Here is a 21,048-nt window from a genome sequence, read left to right as displayed (position 1 = left end):
CAAAACTAATGGGGGCCGCCAAGTTTATATCCCCCAGCGTACTCTAATAAAAATAAAATTATGTGTTATTCACTTAAATAAATAAAATAAAAGTGCATCTCCTCCATCAGGAGAATATTTTTTATTCAAAAACAAAATGTGTTTTGTTTTAACTAGTTAATATATTGATCAAAACTAAATCTCCTACTAAAATGATTTTAAGGGCATCTCCTCCATCATACAGATGAATTTGATACATTTCATGATATGCTCGTTTAGGTTTAATTAGAACTTTTCTTTTTGAATGGAACTTTTTAACGCCAAAAACATTAATTTTTGTTACTGGAAAGTGCATGTTTGTCAACTTTTCTCTCTACTAATCATAATTCAAAGACTTTTTCTTTCTAGTTTAAAATTTAAGAACTAAAATATAAAAAAAATAAAGTTTTGAATCGAACTTTTATTCTTCTACCTCAAGGAATCAAAAATGATTTTTGTCAAAACCCAAAGAAAAAATTTGTGGAAATGAAACTGACAGAGTTTTTTCAAAAAGGACCTCTCAATTTGTATGTGATATAATTTCGATCCTTTTATTTTTAATTTTTCACAAACAATAAAATAGATTATTCTTGGTGAAATTGAGCTCCAAAATAATTACAAGATTTTTCTTTTAAAATCTAAATAACTACATAAAAAACAAATCATCAACCCTATTTTTCAATGAACGCAACTTTGAAAACATTGATTTGGAGAATATTATCATGATGTCAATATGGTTTTTAAAAATTGTAATGACTACATAAACAACAAATTATTAAAATGAAACTTCAATCAACTCAACATCAAATAATGAAAAAAAAAAAAACCGAAGTAAAAAAGAGAGGCTGTTTTGCCTCACAAGCCAAAGTGTTTTAGTATTGCTATTATTATTATTATTACAAAGGGGAAGAATATGAACCCGATAGGAGGAATTTTGAGTATAGCTTTGAAGTCCATCTCCACCAACCATGGCCCATGATTTTGGCAATTCTTTGATCTCTTCAGTTGCCATCTCTGTCTTTCAACCTGATGCAGGCTTTGCTTCCTCTGGTAGGTCTACCTCTAATTCAACAGAACGGTAGACTTATAGCGATTTGTTTCCAATGCTATCTCCGGTTTTCCGAGGAAGGCGAGAGGATTGAAACAACAGAGAGAAAGATTCAGAGAAGGCTACAAAGAGGCAGCAAAAGCGATGCCTAAAGACTTGCAAGGGCTCCGAATCATACTTGCAGGATATATATGGAAAGAAGTCTAGAACTAAACGACACTGACTAACCCAAGCAAGCAAGCAAGCAGAGTAGGTGAGCTTTCAACGCCTACAAGAAAAAAAAAAAAATATATATATATATATATAGTACATATAAATATTTGTAGGCTGTTTGTATCATACTTTATATTATAATAAATATTTCATCATCTTCATATAAAATTGGAGATACTGGTCATCTTCATATAACTATTGGTTAGGACAAAAATTGCCTGGCTCAGCTCGTGCCAACCCCAGAATACCATTTCTAGTTCAAGCTGACGTAGTGCGAGCAAACAAGGAAGGTGATTCTTCCCTTTCAACTTCTACAGTAGGCTAGCAGGCATATTCTAGCTAATTTTCCTATGAATTTTTTTTAAAAAAAAAGTGTTCAGAGATCCTGGATAATAGTTATACATTAACATCTTATTTATCTTGTTGATGTTTCTTAGATTTTTTGGCTTTACATCAATAGCTAATTTTCCTATGTAAAAGTGATTTCTTGTGGCAACATGCTACAACTTTCAACATGTTCAAGATTAATATTCTGGATTGCAGATCCTAAATATACATTGATACATCATGTGCGAGTATCCCCTGCGATGCAATGCTTCAATCAATTCAAACATATTTGTGTTATATGCAGCAAAGTTCAGGCTCTCTTGATTTTGAAGATTCCTCAGTGGACATTGCCTACCTGCCCTGCTTACACCATTAGAAGCTCAAGTGAAAATCACAAAAGCCAGGAATTGATATAAAAGAGGTTTGTTTACATAATATATAGCAGTATATTTACTAAAACCAATCTTCAAATTAGATTCATAATTTTATTCAGCAATAGATTGTAAATAAGCACAAAACAACACTGAAGAGAAATAGAATTCCTCATCTGCGGCTTATTCATCTAAAACTTGCTACCATCCCTAAAATCTTATAACAATTTACATTTTATTTGATCACCACAGCTATTAGTACTTGGTGAATAAATATTCCCGATTTTACATGAGGATATTAGACAAATGAAGTCCCAACACGTACCAAGCAATCATATTTTCTTCAGGTCTCCGAGGACTGTATTAGCTGGTTATTAATGATGATGGTAGGGATGTGAGCTATCTTAGGCCAGTCCTTTCCTTTTTCTTTCTTGCACCTTCTCTCCAAATTTGGACAATCTGCAATTTCGAACTCTCTGAGCATTTCGAGATTCCTTATGCCTTCTGGCAAAGACATCAAATTAGAGCATCCTCTGGGCTCTGATAATCAATCTTGAAAGGGATGTGAGATGTTGGATACTCTCTGGCAAGGAATTTAACTTTACACGTCCAGCAAGATACAAGTCCTTGAGTGCTGTCAGATGTTGCAGTCCCTCGGATATAGAGGTAAGTTCTTGACAATCTGAAATGTGCAACCTAACAAGAGACGAAGGTAAACCAGGCAGTGTAGTGATTTTTGGCATTCCAGTAATAATTAACATCTCCAAGGAATTGAGGTTCTGGACACCTTCTGGCAAGCTTTCAAGTTTATCACAAACAATAAAAAACAAAAGCTTTAGAGAAGATAGGTTATTTAGCTGATTTGACAGCGACCTTCGGCTTCTCATCTTCGTAATTATCAAGGATTGAAGACATGTATGGTTTTGCAACAGTCCATCAGGAAGAACTGTCAATTCATCGAGGCCCCCAATTTCAAGGCAGATCATAGAAATTCACAACTGACCTCATCAAAGTTACAGTACAGTCCTTAATAGTTAAACATATCACCGACGGAATAATTGGTAACTGGACCAACTTGGGGCATTTTCTGATCTTTAATTCATCAAGGCAAGTGAGAATTTCACTTCCACCCATGGTATTTGTTTCCCACTCCTCTAAGTTCATCATTCGACCCAAAGTCAGCCTCTCGGTTTTTAAGACCCCATCGCTGTCTGCGCCTCTGAGCTTCAATAGCGAACTCATCCAGCACATCATCAGCATCATAGGCAGCATCTTTGAGGTCTGTCAGCCAAATCCTGATGGCCTCATCTTTCCACTGCTTCTCCTCAGCATCCTTGAGGACAGCTTGAACCGTCATGAAGGTGCGCTTGAGTTTCTCAAACTCGGTCTGGATGCCAAAAACAAGTCCAAGCTCTTCATGCACAAGTGTGTTCAAGTCCCCCAAGACGGTGCTAACAAGTGCAGAAGTAACTGCCTCAGCCATAGCTTTTTTTTGTTTTCTTTTTGCGGGGAATTTAAATTGGGGGTCTTAATTAGCAAAAAGAAGCAAGTAGGAAATGGAAGTAAAGCAAGAAATGGTGGTGAAGAGAGGACAGGGGAGAGAGTATGCTAGGGAGGGAGGGAGAGATCCTTGTTTGTGAAAAAACCCGTAGGCAAGTAGACTAGTTTCATGAAGGGAGTCCGAGCATGTTTGGCAGTGTGGTTGCGGGTGCTTTTCAAATAGCTTTTCGTACCGAAATGTATGCCAATGATTTTTTTTATTTTTTAAAAATCATTTTTAATATCAGTACATCAAAACGATCCAAAAAGTACAAACCGCACTCAATTTTAACAAAAAAAAAATTCAAATTTCGACGAAACGCAAGTACAAACGCAATACCAAACGTCTATGAATTATTGATGATGGCTGCTTCTGCCAGTCATTTCACTGTCTTTTTGTGGACCTTAAAGGAATTATTTATTCTTTGGTGGCTCTAATGAATCTGTTAATGGGTTTCAGTGGGCTTATTTGGTCAAGTATCCAACCTCTTAGAAAAAAGAGGCTTCTAAGGCCCATTCGTCCCTGTAGAAACATATTGCTCCACAAAAAAACATCATGGGCTTCAAGGGCTAAATCTTTATCCAAAGTGAAATGATTTTTTTATTTTTAGATTGAAGATAATTAAAATTTGGAAAACATAGATACAAACTCCGTGGGCAATTACGTTTTGTTTATATATCTAATTTATTTTTGATTTGTTGATTACTGAACAAACGAAATCTTTCTCATCTATATAGATAGCACGAGCCAAATGTTTTAAAAAAATTAATTTTTTTTATATGTTTAAATCATTTTCATATGGTAATATTAAAAGTTAATTTTAAAAAATTAAAAATATATATTATTTTAATATATTTTCATACAAAAAAATTAAAATTACATCATTTTAATTAACTCAAATAAACTTAAATTAACGTATTTAACCAGTAAGTATGTTATGGGACGTGTTTAATTACTTTGATTATGAGTAAAATTCATGTGTATTCAATAAATTTCGACGGATGATACAGGCACATCTAGTGCTCCTGCGGTCGAAAAACATAAACATTGATTAATTATATATATAAAAAAATGGACCTTTTACATCTTCATCAAACTTTGAATGCCAGCAATTACATTTGCTCGAAACAGGCTCTAAATTGTACTGATAAAATCAATATTTTATTAAAAAAGAAAAAAGAGTCTGTATCGAAACTTTTACAAAGCTATTAAAAATAATTTTTTAATAGCTATCACATCATCTTAATTCAATAACAAAATTTCACCCATCTAATCATCTAAATGGTGGTTCAGTAGTAAGAATTTGGGATTAAAAAGTTTTTTTTTCTGTGGTTTCAGGTTCGAGCTTTGTGGTTACTCATATGATGACCATTGAAGGCTTACATGGTCGTTAACTTCAGGGCCTATAGAATTAGTGGAGGTACACACAAACTGTCCGAACACCCACATTAAACTAAAAAAAAAATTCCACCCACCCATTATCCCCAGGTTTTGATAACATTGGTGATCTTGTAAAGCATCTTGTAACATGGGATCTGCTACCTCAAATCAAGTAAATGGTACCATATGATATGATGGGGCTGCCGAAATGATTTTATGTGAACCTCGTACCGAGAAAGTTATAAAATTCTTATTTATAATGGTGAGATTGGAAATTGAATATTTTTGTGTTTTAAAAATATTTATTTTAAAATTTAAAAAATATTTTTTTTATTTTAAATTAATATTTTTATGTTTTCAACTTATTTTGATATGCAATATTAAAAATAATAAAAAAAATAAAAAAAAATATATTATTTAAATATATTTAAAAAACACATTTTAAAATGTTATGTCGCTAGAGGAATCCATCACAAAGGACAGTAGGGTGTTAATGGAACTCACTAGCAATAAATTAATTGAAATACATAAACAATAATTAATGGTGTAAGAGTTGCAAGGAATGTGAAAGGTTGCCTCACCATCAAGAAATATAAAAATAATGAAAGTCTAATTGAAAAGTAGCAAAGAACTTTAATTCCGTGTTTGTTATGGTGGTGACAATAAAAAATTTTTTTATTATTATTAATATATCAAATAGACAAATAATATTTTTTTAAAATAAATATATTTTTAAAAAGCATATTAAACTGCTTCGCTTCTATCTCCCGATTTGCATAGGACGATGAGCTGCAACATTCTTGCGGTGGATTGGCTATAAAGGTGACCGCCACCGACAGAGACATGTACACTAACTCATTGTTGTGGAAATAATATATATATATATATATATATATATATATATATATATATAATTAATTAATTAATCGCAAACATTAAGCAAAGCTGACTTGTGATATAAAAAGCTGACTTTGAGGAAATAAAAGGAAAACTCGAGGAAAGCGAGTGTATCACATGAAATCGGTGCTCATTTTCGTTTCATTTCATTTTCTCTTTGGTAAATGCTAGTCTTGAGTGCTATAGCAACATTGTTCGACTTCAGTTATTTCGAAGAAATGTTCGGCTGTAGAAAGTTTGGAACAATTGTTGAGATTTAGACACATTTAATATTTTGTATTCGAAAACAAAAGGTATTTTTTAACTAGTTATTATATTGACCAAAACTAAATCTCCTACTGAAATGATTTTAAGGGCATCTCCTCTATCATACGTTCAGATGAATTCGATACATTTCATGGTGTGCTACTTTCGAGGTTTAAATCTATGAAGTCAATAAATAAAAGAAAACATGTCATTGTAACCATCATATCAATTTTTTTGAGATATTTATAGCTGTGATTTATAGGCTGTTTGGAAATGTGATAACGGTTGTGTTTTCAAAGTGTGTTTTGTTTGAAAAAATATCAAAATAATATTTTTTTTATTTTTTAAAAGTATTAACATATTTAAACGATTTAAAAATATAAAAAAATTAATTTTAAACAAAAAAAATTTAAATTTTACCCAATCCCTGTTTGGAATGCAATACCGATCCTAGGCTTAGGTTGAAGCATGTGTTCTCTATCTTTGAACTTACTTGCTGTTTAAATTAGTAAATACAAAAGGAAAAAATAACAAATTATTAGTTTGTTGAATGAATTAGTGTAAAGCTATAGAACGAACTTGAAAATTTTATCTCAGAGATATTTATATATTTTAATTATTTTGGTTTATTTCGTGAAATATGAAGGGTTATATTGCAAATATTTTATGGTGCGTAGAGTTATAGGTATCTTCTCGTGATTTTACGGGGAAAAAATAAATATTATTAATAAAGTAATTGGTTTTTTTCATTAATTTATAGTGATGAAGATGTTGAAGCTTCTGCACTGCGCAAACAATCTGTGTGGGTGGAGATGCGCAAGTGTGCGCAGTGGGCTGTGCGCAACGCTGATTTAACTTCTCGACAACTCAAAAGTAGTAGAGGTAAAAAAAAGAATATTCCTTTCCAAGAATGGACATAAATTATGTCCAAGCTCGGACAAAAATTCTTTCCCTTTCCCAAAATGTCATAGTTCTGTCCAAACTTTTTTTGTTTTTAATTTTGTGCACTTATCAATAGCTTATTTAAGAAAAAAAATGATCTACAAACAAACTTTTCATGTTAAATTTTCATATAACTAATTAATTTGTCAATTCATAGACGGTAAATTGTGGATCTTATGAATTTTAAATAATTGATATCTCATGAAAAATAATTACCAAATATATTTGTATAAAAACTTATATAAAAAAATTTGTTTGCACAATAGCGCTTAAATTTTGATATATAAATCCCTAAAGAAAGAGAAAGGTGTGTTACAAAAGAAAGCCTTTTATTCGTGCACTGAGGAAAATTAATCGTAGATTTTTTTTTTTTTATCTCTTTGTCTATATCATGAAACATAGGGATTTAGGAGCAATTTAAAGCAACAATATTGGTTTCAAAATCATGATATTCCAATTAATTAATTATAAAAAAAACGATATCCCTAAATTAATTGTCCCTAATATTTCTCCTTGATTGCGCCACTTTCTCGCTAAATCCCTTCACATTATGCTCCTTTAATTTTGATTCCCTGATCTTCATGAGCTCGATCTTATTGCTTTATCGATCTTCCCTTGATTTCTTTTCTCCTAATCCGATTTGTTTCCAAAGATTGCTCGGTAAATATTCTGGGAGGGTAACTGAAATTCTCCTCCGCTGAGGGAATTATTAGAATAAAAAATAATCTGGGTCCAAATTCAACACGCATTAACACACAGCAAAGATATATAAAGTATCAAGAAAAGCAAAATTATTGGATCACCTCCCTGTCAATATTTTAAGCTCGAGGCTATTTCCTTCTTTTTCTCCAACGCGTAAGCAAATTATACAATACCATGTCAACCTGTGTACACACACAACTGTCCTTAGAATCTTCGACGGTTCCCTCTCTTTTCTTTGTTTTGATTATTTAGACTTTTCTTTTGCCCTCTATAAAGGCGTCGACCCCTCGCAAAACAACCATCCTTTTCACTCTTCTCCCCCGTAGACTTTCTCCAAATTTCATCCCTTCAACCCTCTATCCATTTTACTTCTTCAAATTCTTAAAACTGATCCCGCGCTTGTTTACTCCCTCAAACTTAACTACTCCTTGAAAGATTCACCCTTAACTAGGAAGCTCAACTTGTTTCCATTTGATTGATTCAAGTGTTGTATTTAAAAGGGTTGATTTGTGTCTCTTGCTAGTGCTAAAAAAACTTCTTTAAATTAATATCTTGAATTCTTGATTCTGCTCAGCGTTCTTGATGGGGAACTACGTTTCCTGCACCTTGTCGAACCCACAAGGGCTCAGGAACTCGTCAAAATCAACAAAAGTGATCCTCCCAACAGGAGAAATCAAGAAGATCCAGCAACCCACAAAAGCAGCGGAGCTCATGTTGGAGGCGCCAAACTTCTTTATAGTCAACTCCAAGTCCCTCAAAATAGGCAGCAGGTTCTGTCCTCTCGGTGCAGATTATGAACTTGGAAAGGCCGACGTGTATGTCATGTTTCCAATGCGTAAAAAGAACTCAGTGGTCACTGCTGGTGACATGGGTGCTTTATTCGTCACTGCCAACTCGGTTATGAAAAGAGCTTCTAAAGGGAACATGAGGGTCTTGCCTAAATCAAAGGTAGAGATTCCACAAGATATGGAAAGAGATGATATCGATGAAGCTCCAAGGCTGAGTTTGGAGGGAATAGAAGATGTTTCTGCTCACGAGCTTATCCATAGGATGTCAATGTCAAGGTCGAAGAAGCCATTGTTGGAGACCATAGAGGAAGAACCGATTCGCTCAAGGTGATTTTGGGGGTGGGGGTGGGGGTGGAGGGTTATTTCTTGTTGGAGGCCAAAGGTTTTAAAATTTGGTTGATATGTAGGATTATAGGGGTGTGTTTGTTTCTTTGGAAAAAATGTACTGTCAAAGTTTTAGGGAGGGAAAAAAATAGGCAGGAAAAATATATCAAATCTTCATTAAAATTAAGAATATAGAAGAAGAAATTTATATTATGGATTGTAATTTGTTGATATATATATAGTCTTTTCAATGATCATATGAGAAATCAATTTTAGCCTGCACAATATTACAAGCAATGCGGATTTGTTCAAAATCTACCGGTTCAATTTTTTTAGTTTTATATTAATAATATTTAATATTTATTTTTTTATATGCTGATATTAAAAAAATTATTTTAATATATTTTTAAATAAAAAATATATTAAAAAACAACATTTATGACATGATATAAAACTTAACCTTCAATATTACATTAAAAAAAAAAAACCCTTCAAGCCGAAGATCAGCCATGAGACATTAAAGTTTAAATATATTTTTTCCATACTCTCATTGGTTAATCATCCATGATTCAAGGGATAATTTTTAATATTAGAGGCTGGTCAACTCCCTTCACAATCAACTACGTACCTTATATATTGAGCAAAACTTGGCTATTTGATGAGCTTATTTAGCATTTAAAGGGATAGCGAATAATTTATTTATTCTTCAAAACAAAACCAAAAGTAAAAATAGTTAAGAGTTGAATTTTAATATTTTCATCCATGGAAGTTGTGGTTCCTTCGTCCTGCAGGTCCGGCTCCACTCAAATTTAGAAACTCTCAATTTCCCTATATGTAATTTAGATTTTACCCTACACTTTAAGTTTTCTTTTTAATTTTTAAACTTTCAAAAAAATTGTTAACATGAATCTTATAAGCAAAATGGTAAAAAAAAAATCATGAAATGATCAGTATATGAATGATTGAAATACGTCAAAAATATATTTTTTGAATTTTTTATTTTTTTAATCTTTGAAAAATATTTTGAAAACAGGTTTTAGATTATGAAATATATCTCTTATGATATAAAGTTCATGCAAAATATTTTTTATATATTTTATTTAGTAAGCTTAATATATATATATAAACTTTAAGAAGTGGCACGACCAAGAAGTGACTCCGCTAAAGAATTTTTAAATGGATGAAATTGAGAGTTAACCTACCTTGTAAATTTTTTAAATTAATTGAATCAAAAGGTGATGAACTTTATTTTTTAAAAATGATCAAATTGAGAGGTGAACAACCTCATTAAATCTTGAAGTGGACTTAAATGAATGAAAGGCGACCCACTTCATAAAAGTTCTGGCTTGGAATTTAGATTTACATAGGCGATTCTTCTCGGAGATAAATTTGCAGGAGTCTTTTATGGTTCAATTTCACATAGAGATTGAACCTCGCATTTTAAGAGATAAAATATATATAAGTGTTTTTCAAAATAATCATTTCATATAGTAGCAAACTCCAAGTATTTTTTAATTTATCATTGCATAAAGTATGAAATCAAAATGTTGTTTAAAATAATAATTTTATAGAACAAAGAACTCAAAGTATTTTTTAAAATAATTATTCTAAAAAGTGACGAACTAGAAATAATTTTCAAAATAATCATTTTAAAAAGTAATGAATTTGAAATGATTTTTTATAAATAATCAGAAATTAAAGTAATTTTTTTATAAATAATAATTTTATAAAGTAACAAACTCGAAGAATTTTTCAACACATTAATTTAAAAGTGACAAACTCAAAATAATTTTAAAGAAATCGATAAATGTTAATAAAAAGAATTGAACGAGGATGGTCGTTCATGATGTTCAGGTTGCAATAAATTAAGACGGTTAAGGTTTTTGAATTTTACAGAAGAGTGTAGCATATATATTTTCACCGGTTTCGTAATATGCATAGCTAAAAAAAATATATAAATAAACTATTGAAATGCAAAGAGCTTGGTTGAGCATATATGCTTTTTATTTGTTCAAGTTTTTTTTTTTTTTAGTTTAATGTGAGTGTTTGGATTAGTTGACGCGTATCTTGACTAATTCCATGGGCCCTGAAGTTAACGACCATGTAAGCCTCCAGTGGCCATCATACAAGCAACTACATGGCTCGAACCTGAGACCACAGAGAAAGAAAACCTCTTGATCCCAAACTCTTACCACTGGACCACCACCTAGATGACTCTCACCAATAACTTTAAACCCATAGGAACTTTGTTCGGTTTAGGAAAAAAAATTGGCACCTCATTATATTGGACTTTCTGTAACCTAGTCTTTGATAACAATGTATCTCATCATCTCATATTTTCTGTAAGAATCGATGGAAATATAATGAAAACATAGAATAAAAGGGTGCACATGATAATGCCATGTTATCTATATATGTCCTAAATAAAAGTCTGTCTTAACAGATAGGATCCAACTAAGAAGGGTTTATTCATTTAATTTACAATTAGCCTGTAATTTTTGTTTTATCTCTATTTTTTTTAATTACATTTTATATCCTAAAGTTTATAAGTTCACAACACTTTATCTTCACTCTAGCACGCTAAAAAAATCAACAAAGAATTGTTGGGTTATTTATAGGATTGTCGTTATATTGTATTTAATTATTAAAAGGCTTTTGTATTAAATATTAAAGCTTTATCGTTTAATTTTAAAAAAACCTAACCACCATCCTTATCTTTTCTACTCCCTGAATTCAAGGTTGTCAATTTCATTTCGTTTCGTCTGGGATGGTCGAAACATTCTATATCAATTCAAAAAACGGAACAAAACGAAACAAATATTATTTCATTTTAAATCTCGATCCGTTCCGGATTTTTCGGCTAAATTCCGCCCGGAACGTTCCGGTTTCATTCCACATGTTCCGTTCTGCTCTTAAAAAGCCATTGAATCAAATTGAACCTTGTTCAATTTAATTAATTAAATCACCTAATTATAAAAAACTCTTTTTCATTACTATTTTCAATAACAATGATATTAATAATAATATTGAAAATTATTATTACTATTTTCATTAACAATGATATTAATTTTTTTAAATTAGATTTATCACTAATATATATGGTTTATATTCATGTTGTTTTTTTTCATGTTTATACTTTGTAGGAATTTGAGCAAAACAAGGGATGTTTTAGATTTCATTAGTCTTGATAACATTGACCTAACTTTATATTTAAAATATTTGTGTTAAAACATTTTACTTTCATAATATTTTGATATTTTATTTAAGTTGAATTACTTTAAGTTAAAGATCTATTTAATCTTGACTATTTAGAAATATTTTAAATTTTAAAATTATATTTGTTTGGCATTGCATTTGAATTGCATAATTTATAATTAATTTATCTTGAATTTGAATTATGTTTGTTGAATATATATATGTACAGTATAACCCCGAAACGGCACGCCGAAAGACTCTAAAACTGAAATATTCCATTTCAATTGAAAAACAAAACATCTATCAAAACAAAATCAACAACCTGAAATCCAGTACCCCAAACCCAACAAATCTCTCTGGACTAAGGGAACGTTTGGGAACGCGGCTGCGGCTGCGTTCCCAAAAAATTTAAATTTTTTTTTATTAAAATTTAATATGGTTTATATGTTTTGGATCGTTTTGATGTGCTGATGTCAAAAATAATTTTTAAAAAATAAAAAAACATCATTGGCATGCATTTTAACACGAAAAATTATTTGAAAAGCACCCGCAACCACACTGTCAAACATGCTCTAAAGCTCTCATCTTTCTGAACAACAAAAGCGGCCTCCTCTGCATCCCCTTCCTTATTTAAATATGAAATCCCATGGCTAACTTATTTTTTTTTTTCCCTTTAAATCTCCAGCAAGCCCACAGAAAAATATTTGAAGCCATTATATTCTAATGACGAAAGACAAATGGAAGAGTTGAATAAATTGAATAAATCAATAATCAATGTTTAAAATTATTGATTTAGACATATGATCAAGATCAACCATTCGAATTTGCTTACCTCATAGCTACCCTTGTTCTTCTTAGCTCTCTTGCCCAATAACCAGAGCTTTGGTTGCTCGAGCAATCTCCACTACAGTTTAGCCATTAACGCCTAGCATGTTGCTTCCCTCTTGTCGTTGTTGCTGCCAATATTGTTCTTCTTGTTCATCGCCTTTCAGGAAGAATTCGTCGCTGAAAAAAAATCAAATCAAAAGTCTTCCAATCCACATGTATTAAAAGCTTCTTTGAGTTTCTTCATCCAGCCAACAACGAGTTTAGTAATTAATAGATTATCACAATATATGAATCATTCAGGATTTTCTTCAAGCTTTTGAAGGAAAAAATGAGTTTTGAAATCAATTTGAAGGTTTTTTTAAGGTTTTGAAAAAAAAAACAAATATAATTAATAATTATCAAGTTAAGCAAAATGCACTGGATCCGTGAAACCATTGTTGGGACAATGGAGAAAAAAAATATATTTGAAAACGAGATAAATCGTGATTTGAAGAGAGAATATCCAATTTATTGTTTAGTTTAATTTCATATATGATATATAGAAGGATAATTTAGTTATTTTGTTTGATTGAAAGTTTGAATTGATGTACAAGATAAAGAGCTTATTTATTGTTTATTGTTTATATTTTAAAAGTGTTTTTTAAAAAATATTGTTTTTGTTTTAAATTATATTTTGGTATTTTTAAAATGAAAATAAATTTTAAAAATTAAAAAATATATTTTAATATATTTTAAAATAAAAAATATTTTAGAAAATAACTATTATTATAATACCAACGGTCTCAAAATGTAATTTAAAAAAATAATTAAAAAAAAAGGAGAATAAACTATGCTCACTATAATTATCCTTAATATATATATATATAAATCCACCTCAACGCATCTGTTTCCCAAATCAATTCCCGCTCCCTCATTTCAATACACCCTTTCCATTCTCCCGCCATTCCCAATTCATAAAACCCTAAATCGAACCCCTAATATTCAATTTCTTCAACAAAATCATCTCTTTTTTTCGCTTTCAATTCCATCTAACCCTAAAATCACACCTCAAAAGGCAAAAAAGGAATAAAAAGACCTAGAACAAGCTTCTCCTCTGTTCTTTTACCTTCCTTGTGCGGTGGTGATTTTAATTGTTGTCCTTCTTTCCCCCCGATTTTGTATTTAGGATTTTAGATGAAGGTTTTAGAACCTCAGGGTATGGTTTTGTTTTAATTTGATAGAAAGACGATAGATAATGAGTGCAGTGAATCTTACTAACGTTACCGTACTAGATAATCCGGCGCCGTTTCCGTCTCCCTTTCAGTTCGAGATCTCATACGAGTGCTTGACTCCTCTTAAAGACGGTACCTTTATCTATTGTTTTCCCTTTTTCATTTTCTTTCTATGTTTTCTTATTTTCTTTGATTGTCTAGTGTTTTTCTTTGATTGATTAAGTTAATTTTCAATCAGGGTTTGTTAGTTGATGAGAAAGTGAAACGAAATTGTTTGTGTGCTCGCTCTTCTTGGATTTTGAACCAAAATTGTGATATGGGTTTTGATGCAATTCCTAAACAAAGTGATTTTTATAGCTCGATTTGTTTTTTTAGGGATTTAGGTTCTGGTGTCAGAATTTTGTTCTTTGAGTAATTTTACTGATTGTGTATGTGTAGTTAAACAGATGGAGAAGTTGTGGGTTATTGTTCTAGCTAATGTTTCTTTTTTGGAATCGATGAGCGGCTGATTTTTAGTTTCTGGTGGGTCTATTCTTGGTGTGCCCCTGACCTACAATTTTTAGTTGCTGGTGGGAATTAACTACTTCTCTCATCATCTAAGTTGGTGGAATTTCAGTTGTAAATCTGATGCTTCTGATGTAATTTGTTCCTAGTTAGGTGAGTTCTTGTTAGTAGAATGTGACGTGACCTGGTCAGAATGTAGGCTGGCCAAATCTTAAAGCATTTTGTTGGCTCTTTGAATGATAGAGTAACAGCCCTCTGGTTTGTACTTAACCTGTCATGATCTTTCTGTATTGTATTTTGATTGCATGAAGTTAGGACCCATGTTTGTCATTGTGAGTAATATTTAGTATACGGGCATCTTTCTGAAATATACCATTCATCTGCGATGCTAGTTAGGGATGATCTTCAACTTCCATCAATTAATTGCTTAGCGTGCCCTTTGTGTTATTCTGGCATTTTTGTAGCAAGCACTTGCTTTTGTAATTGAGGTTTGGGTCAGAGAACTTGCAATTAGTTTTCTATGGGTTTTGACTTGGATGACCTGATTGTATGGTGTACAAGGATGTCTACAAGGGTAACTTCAAATGTATTTAGGGCGCTGATGAAATTAATGAAAAAGGAAAGATAAAGAGATCTCCAAAATGATAATATATTGTGGATTGGCAGAATGGGTATTCTACCAGATCTGGATCACGTACTTCATTAGGGGTCTGAATTCATTGCATTGTAAGATAAACATGTATCTATGCTCGTTGATTTGGAGGAACTGAGGGCTGTATGAAGGCTGTAAATAATTTTAGGAGTTAAGGTTTTATGTATCTTGCAAATTAAATATCCAACTTGGTGTAGGGACTTCAATTAATTTTGTGGATAAATTGCTCTCTGTGAAATAGTTCCTTCTCTGCTGAACTCTTTGTTTCAGACTTTCAACTTTGGTTCATCTTATAAAAGAACGTTCCATTTTGACATTGCAATGCAGATTTGGAATGGAAACTAATCTACGTGGGGTCTGCTGAGGATGAAACATATGATCAACTATTGGAGAGTGTACTTGTTGGGCCTGTCAATGTTGGAAATTATCGTTTTGTCTTACAGGCAATTCTCTTTGAACCTTTATTTAGATTCTTTAAATTGGACTCTTTTTTGTTTGTAACTTGAATAAATTCTGACCCATGCCCTGTGTGTATGCTTTGCAGGCAAACCCACCAGATCCATCAAAGATTCGTGAAGAAGATATCATTGGTGTCACAGTACTTTTGTTGACATGCTCTTATTTAGGTCAGGAATTTGTTCGAGTTGGCTACTATGTGAACAATGATTACGAAGATGAGCAGCTTAGAGAGGAACCTCCACCTAAAGTGTTGATTGATAAGGTCCAAAGAAACATCCTATCTGATAAACCCAGGGTTACAAAGTTCCCTATCAATTTTTATCCTGAAAATACTGAGGCAGCAGAGGAACCCCCTGAGAATGATCAACCTGCTAAAACTGATGGAAATGAAGAACAATTGCCTGCTTCTCCACATCATGCTTTAGATAAAGAGGGACCTTGAATTTTACAATCAGCATCAACTACTAACCTCCCAAGTTTCTCATTCAGGTTTCACATCATCAGGGTCATTTTAGGCGATGCCTTTTGCCATATATTTTGATGTGAGGCACGTGTTGAACTTTTTTAGCTAGAAATTGAGGAAGTGATGGTTTGTATACTGACTGGGGTTAACTGGCTGTTTTTTGGTTTTGTTTGTTTTTTGTCACTAATACAGTTGATTTGCTGAAGATGGTCTTAGTTTGTGTGAACTGATAATATAAATAGATGCATCTCAGGTTCATCAAAATTTTATTTTCTCAATTCGGATCTTGTTATTTCAACAATTAAATTCCAAAGTATGTTTCTTTTCTCTGACATGTTTCTTGGGAATGGATGGTGTTTCTCCAGTATTGGGAGGTATTCGTGCATGCATGATATGAAGCAGCAAGATGATCATTGTGATCTGCCGTAATGATGCCTCGATGTGGATGGTAGTTGAGGTTGATCTGTATCCCTAATGGACTGCCTTTTCACTTTTCTCCAGAGGCAGATGCGGTGCCACTCATAGTAGCGGCCAGAATCAAAGTAAAAAACTTGCTGCTGAGTTTGATTCAGTCAAATTCTAAATCAAACTCCATTTGTTAGAAAAGGATTTAAATTTTGTTCTTTAATCTTCGAACAAATTTGAGGTTGTTCGCTTGCCTAACCTTTATAGTTTTGATGTATTGTTAGCGTAAACATTGGCACCACTAATTTGAATTCAACCTCCAATTGTTTCATTCATGCTTCATCATGGTGTCCTTTTACTTAAATTTCTTTCTTTTTTTCTTACTTTAGATTTTTTTTTCTTGTTGTGATATATTAATGAAAAGAGAATTGATAATACTTTCACCGTTATTTTGGTCATGGTTTTATTTTATTATCAAGTAAGGCCACAAGGAATTATTCAAACATGATCGTTGAATTTAGTGTTTAGATGTTTGATGTTTCTGAGGTCTGATTGAGAAGATTAACGTTGGATAATAATGGAAGAGGACATCATTACCGAACCAAACGAGAGAAAACTGAGACAACCCTGGTAATTAAACCAATATTTCTCAAAGAAGTTCCACTGGTTCCTTTGTTCTTAGATTTATGCCTTGATGACCTATTGAAAAAGAACAAACATAATCTTCAAAACAAAAAGGGAAAGAAAAGGAACAGCACAGAAAGAATCGTTGATTTTGATTTCCTGGTTTGTTTCCCTTCCATTTTTCCCGAGCAGATAATCCATGTTCTTCGTCAAAATTGAGATACGGTCTCTGCAAATATAACTCGCTTGATTCTATAATTATAACTCCGTTTGATTCTTCCAGTCACTGATACAAAGCTCAAAGACATTATCCAGTAGGTTAGCCACCAATTACAAAATGAAGCCTAACTTTTGACCAGGCTTTTCAGCTTGGTTTTTATTCTTGAAGAGTAGTTTGAAAGAAAGGCATCAGCGTAAATACACTGTTGTACATAGTACCCAGTTGATTTCCCAGAAAAGTACACAGTTAAGCAAAAAGTCGGTACTATCAAAACAAAAGGGAGCCTGGTGCAATTCCAGATCTTACAAACATAAACCTGAAGGTGACAAAGAAACATAAATACTTAACTGGCACCTATCATGCCAAGATTCAAAAAGCCAACATAAATACACCACATGTTAGTGATTATGCAGAAACTATGGATCAATTTTCCCCACCCCTCCCCCTTTTTCAAACTTGAAGCATGCAAACAGAAATGAAACAATCTTCAGTTCTCATTTTTACGCCTTTTCTTGGGAGGACTTTTTGTTTTTGATGTTGCTTTCTCCATGCTTGCAGCATTACCCTCTTTCTGCAGTTAAAATTAAGGAGTAAAAAACAACTCACACAGCAATCGAACAAAAACATACACGTGACAGTAAACAAACAGACAGCTTGTACCCTCTTTTTTAATCTCTTCCTTTGCCGCTGCCGCCCTTTATTTTTCTTTGTTGGTTTACCCTATAAGATGAGTTAAAACTAGTTTATCCACGGGAATATCTGATGTTAAATAAGCCAATCCACTCATTTAGTTTCAAGAAGAAGCAACCTGTGCAAGAGCTAAAGTTCGAGCATGCCTCTCAGCATGTGTCTCCTGGTCCATGTTCTCAATTTCCCCATCACTGTTAAGCATTACCTTCAGCCTATTTTCCTTCATTAACTTCTTAGATCGAGAATGTCTCTACAAACACAAACAAAACTTCACTAATTAATGAAAGGCTAAAGCTAAATACCAGTTTTGAAAGCTCTGATCTCCATGACAATCAATTTGAAAGTAAAAGCAGTTATTGAAAGTTATTTTCATGCCAAAATGTCATGGTAGCAGTACTTTGACGCAGCCAGCAAGATTCAATGTTTCACACTGAAAGTGGTAGCAAATATATATTTATATCAATGACTATTGGACATGGATGCTCTATACCCCATTTTCAAAAAAATTGAAAATGATAATATAAAAGAAAAATGAATGAAAAATATATGATTATGCCATTCAAAATTTATCTAACAGGGGATACAAAAGTGAAGGGCAGGAGGAGAAAAGGGAGCCTAATACATCTACAATGACATTGGAAAGAATAAAAAGAAAAGAACAAAATAATTTATTTGATTGAATAGATATATCATATATAAGTTGCCTTGTCAACTGGTACTGCTTCCTTGCATTTGATTCTAAGTAGTTGGATATAGAATTGTAAACATAAAATTCATTTTCACAACAAAATAGAAACATGCAATGTCTTACCTTAGAATTAAGATGAGCCCTCATAGTCTCCTCTGTCAAACAGATAATTCGAGGGCAGATTCTGCACTTGTAAACTGATTTGCACTTTAATATACAGTCTTGAATATCATCTGGTACTGATTCCTTGTTTGCCATGATATTAGATTGCTTCTTGCATATTTTAATGCCAGTAAGGGTTTTTCTGTCATCTCCAGTTTCATCATCTTCATTTACACCACGCCATCATCTTGTCAGACATCTCAAAATAATAATCCAAGTTTACACTATGAACAAAAAGCAAGCCTTTTGAATGCAAATTGTTAATTTGTCTGTTACTAACAATTCGAACAGGATGAATTGCTCAGTAACCATCCATAACTACTAAACATCTTAAACTTGAACAAGGGCTCGAAATAGCAGAAAAAAGGTTGCACATAGAATCATAGTAAAATGGAAAATTCAAACCAAAACAATTACCATGGATGGTAAACAAAGGCTGTCAATAATATGACAGATCCAATTATAACAAATATGAGTTATTTGATCACTTAAAAAAAGCATAGAAGATAATTATCCTCCAAATATGCATGCATATAGCCTTCCTACATTAAAAAATCTAAAATCTCAACACAATGAAACCAAATTCTACCTGATGAATCACCGTCAATCGCATTCGCTGAGCTATCCTCACTCTCATAACCTGAAACATATCAATGAATCATACAAGAAAAGGAAGTGCACCAACAAGCAACATACAGCTCAAAAGGCAAACTTGCAAAAAGAATATCTTTTCAAGAAACGAAAACATCAAAACATACAAATTAAATTATACAATGGAATAAAAAATCAAACACAGTTTGCTAGTAATAAACTATCAGAGTGACTACCCAAAATCAATTCTTTTCTATAAAGACCAAAACCTTTGAACTAATATTCACAATCTAAATCAGACCCACTAACCAAAATTGAGTAAACCGGATAATTAACAAGAAAAAAAAAACCTGATGATGATGATGAAGCCTCTGATTCATTGTCCTCTTTTGGTTCAGCAAGTGTATCATCATCCTCTGATTCACTGTTTTCCTCTGGTTCAGTAACTACATCATCCTCTGATTTTCCAGAAGCCTCAGCTTCAGAATCCGAAGAAGAGGATGAATCAGAGGAAGCTTCATCTTTCTCTCCGTGCTCTGCTTTAAAAAATCTCCTCTTGATCATGTTTTTTTTTTCTAATAGCAGGCAGTTATGGTTAGTCAAATTGGATAAAAACGAATGGGATTAGAAAAACATGAGTGTAAAAACAGAGAAAGGTAGATTAAGAATCTGAGAGAGAGAAAGAAGTAAACTTACATGGAATTTAATGACAAGCAGGCGACGGCTTGCTTGCGAAGAGACAGGGTTTTGGGTTTAAGAGGTGGAAGTGAGAGAGAGAAGAGTTCGGGTCTGGTAAGAAACCCGGCCCAGTATTGGTCAAAGCCCATTTTCTAAGACTTTCTATTTTTTTCTTTAAATACTATTAAAAGATATGTTAATATCTGTTTGATAATTTACATCATTTACTGAAGATATTATGAATTATTTAATAAAATGTATATTATATATTATAGAATCTCTACTTCTTCCTCTCCTTTTTGTAGTATTTTTTCATCTTCTTATTATTTTAAACCAAATATTAAAAGGATTTAAGAAAAAATTAAATTTAAAGATTAACTAAGACACGTATTAAACAATATTATTTAATAAATGATGAAGTAAGAATAATAAATTGTGGGATGGGAATAATATTTTTTTTCTGGTTTAAAGAATTATTTTAAAAAGGAAAAGGTTTCCTATTTCTACTTTTCCTTTTTTTTTTGTTTAATGTGAAAACTTAAAAAGCCCGTTGCAAAGAGAAAAAAAAAGCCATGAAAATATATTATTATTATTATTATTTGCTGGCCATGCTCAAGTACCAAAAAAGTTAAACTCAAAATTAAAATAATATTTGATAATGTAGTAATAGTTATTTTTTAAAATATTTTTTATTTAAAAATATATACATTATTAAATTCCACAATATTTGATAATGCAAGTTCTATTCCGATTCTTCCTGGAAGACTGTTTGCAGAATCTTCAGCTTCAATTTTCTTTCATTAGCTGCATAGTAGAAAAAATATTATTTTGATTTTTTTTAAATTCAAATTATATTTTACTTGTAATCTGTATTGTTTTAGA

The 21,048-nt window shown here is 32.1% G+C and overlaps 3 protein-coding genes across 7 annotated transcripts; 2 read left to right on the top strand and 1 right to left on the bottom strand.

Moving 5' to 3' along the window:
• Window positions 1–7,909: 7,909 nt before the first annotated feature.
• On the top strand, window positions 7,910–9,110 carry LOC18099429 (uncharacterized). The gene has a single exon (XM_006383312.3). The coding sequence runs from the start codon at window positions 8,267–8,269 to the stop codon at window positions 8,801–8,803; it is 537 nt and encodes a 178-aa protein (XP_006383374.1). The 5' UTR covers window positions 7,910–8,266; the 3' UTR covers window positions 8,804–9,110.
• Window positions 9,111–13,692: 4,582 nt separating this feature from the next.
• Window positions 13,693–16,855, top strand: LOC18099430 (probable histone chaperone ASF1A). 3 transcript variants are annotated; one of them, XR_008057699.1, is made up of 4 exons: window positions 13,693–14,162; window positions 15,514–15,629; window positions 15,731–16,361; window positions 16,474–16,855. XR_008057699.1 is itself a non-coding variant. In XM_006383313.3 (3 exons), the coding sequence occupies exons 1-3, from the start codon at window positions 14,054–14,056 to the stop codon at window positions 16,085–16,087; spliced, it is 582 nt and encodes a 193-aa protein (XP_006383375.1). In that variant the 5' UTR covers window positions 13,693–14,053; the 3' UTR covers window positions 16,088–16,440. The 3 variants fall into 3 exon arrangements, 2 of the variants coding, with proteins under 2 accessions (XP_006383375.1, XP_052304214.1); XM_006383313.3 differs by lacking the exon at window positions 16,474–16,855 and having other exon boundaries at window positions 15,731–16,440; XM_052448254.1 differs by lacking the exon at window positions 16,474–16,855 and having other exon boundaries at window positions 15,514–15,635; window positions 15,737–16,440.
• Window positions 16,856–17,547: 692 nt separating this feature from the next.
• LOC18099431 (uncharacterized) lies at window positions 17,548–20,327 on the bottom strand. 3 transcript variants are annotated; one of them, XM_006383315.3, is made up of 7 exons: window positions 20,185–20,327; window positions 19,839–20,062; window positions 19,487–19,537; window positions 18,859–19,061; window positions 18,166–18,297; window positions 18,018–18,077; window positions 17,548–17,928 (listed from the first exon to the last, which is right to left on the bottom strand). In XM_006383315.3, the coding sequence occupies exons 1-7, from the start codon at window positions 20,313–20,315 to the stop codon at window positions 17,845–17,847; spliced, it is 885 nt and encodes a 294-aa protein (XP_006383377.2). In that variant the 5' UTR covers window positions 20,316–20,327; the 3' UTR covers window positions 17,548–17,844. The 3 variants fall into 3 exon arrangements, with proteins under 3 accessions (XP_006383377.2, XP_024444436.1, XP_024444437.1); XM_024588668.2 differs by having other exon boundaries at window positions 19,487–19,541; window positions 19,840–20,062; XM_024588669.2 differs by lacking the exon at window positions 20,185–20,327 and having other exon boundaries at window positions 19,487–19,541; window positions 19,840–20,167.
• Window positions 20,328–21,048: the final 721 nt, after the last annotated feature.

This window comes from Populus trichocarpa, chromosome 17 (genome assembly GCF_000002775.5).
Source record: "Populus trichocarpa isolate Nisqually-1 chromosome 17, P.trichocarpa_v4.1, whole genome shotgun sequence".
Classification (NCBI taxonomy): Eukaryota; Viridiplantae; Streptophyta; class Magnoliopsida; order Malpighiales; family Salicaceae; genus Populus; species Populus trichocarpa.
Note: the sequence above shows the minus strand (reverse complement) of the source record. Positions and strands in the feature narration are given on the sequence as shown.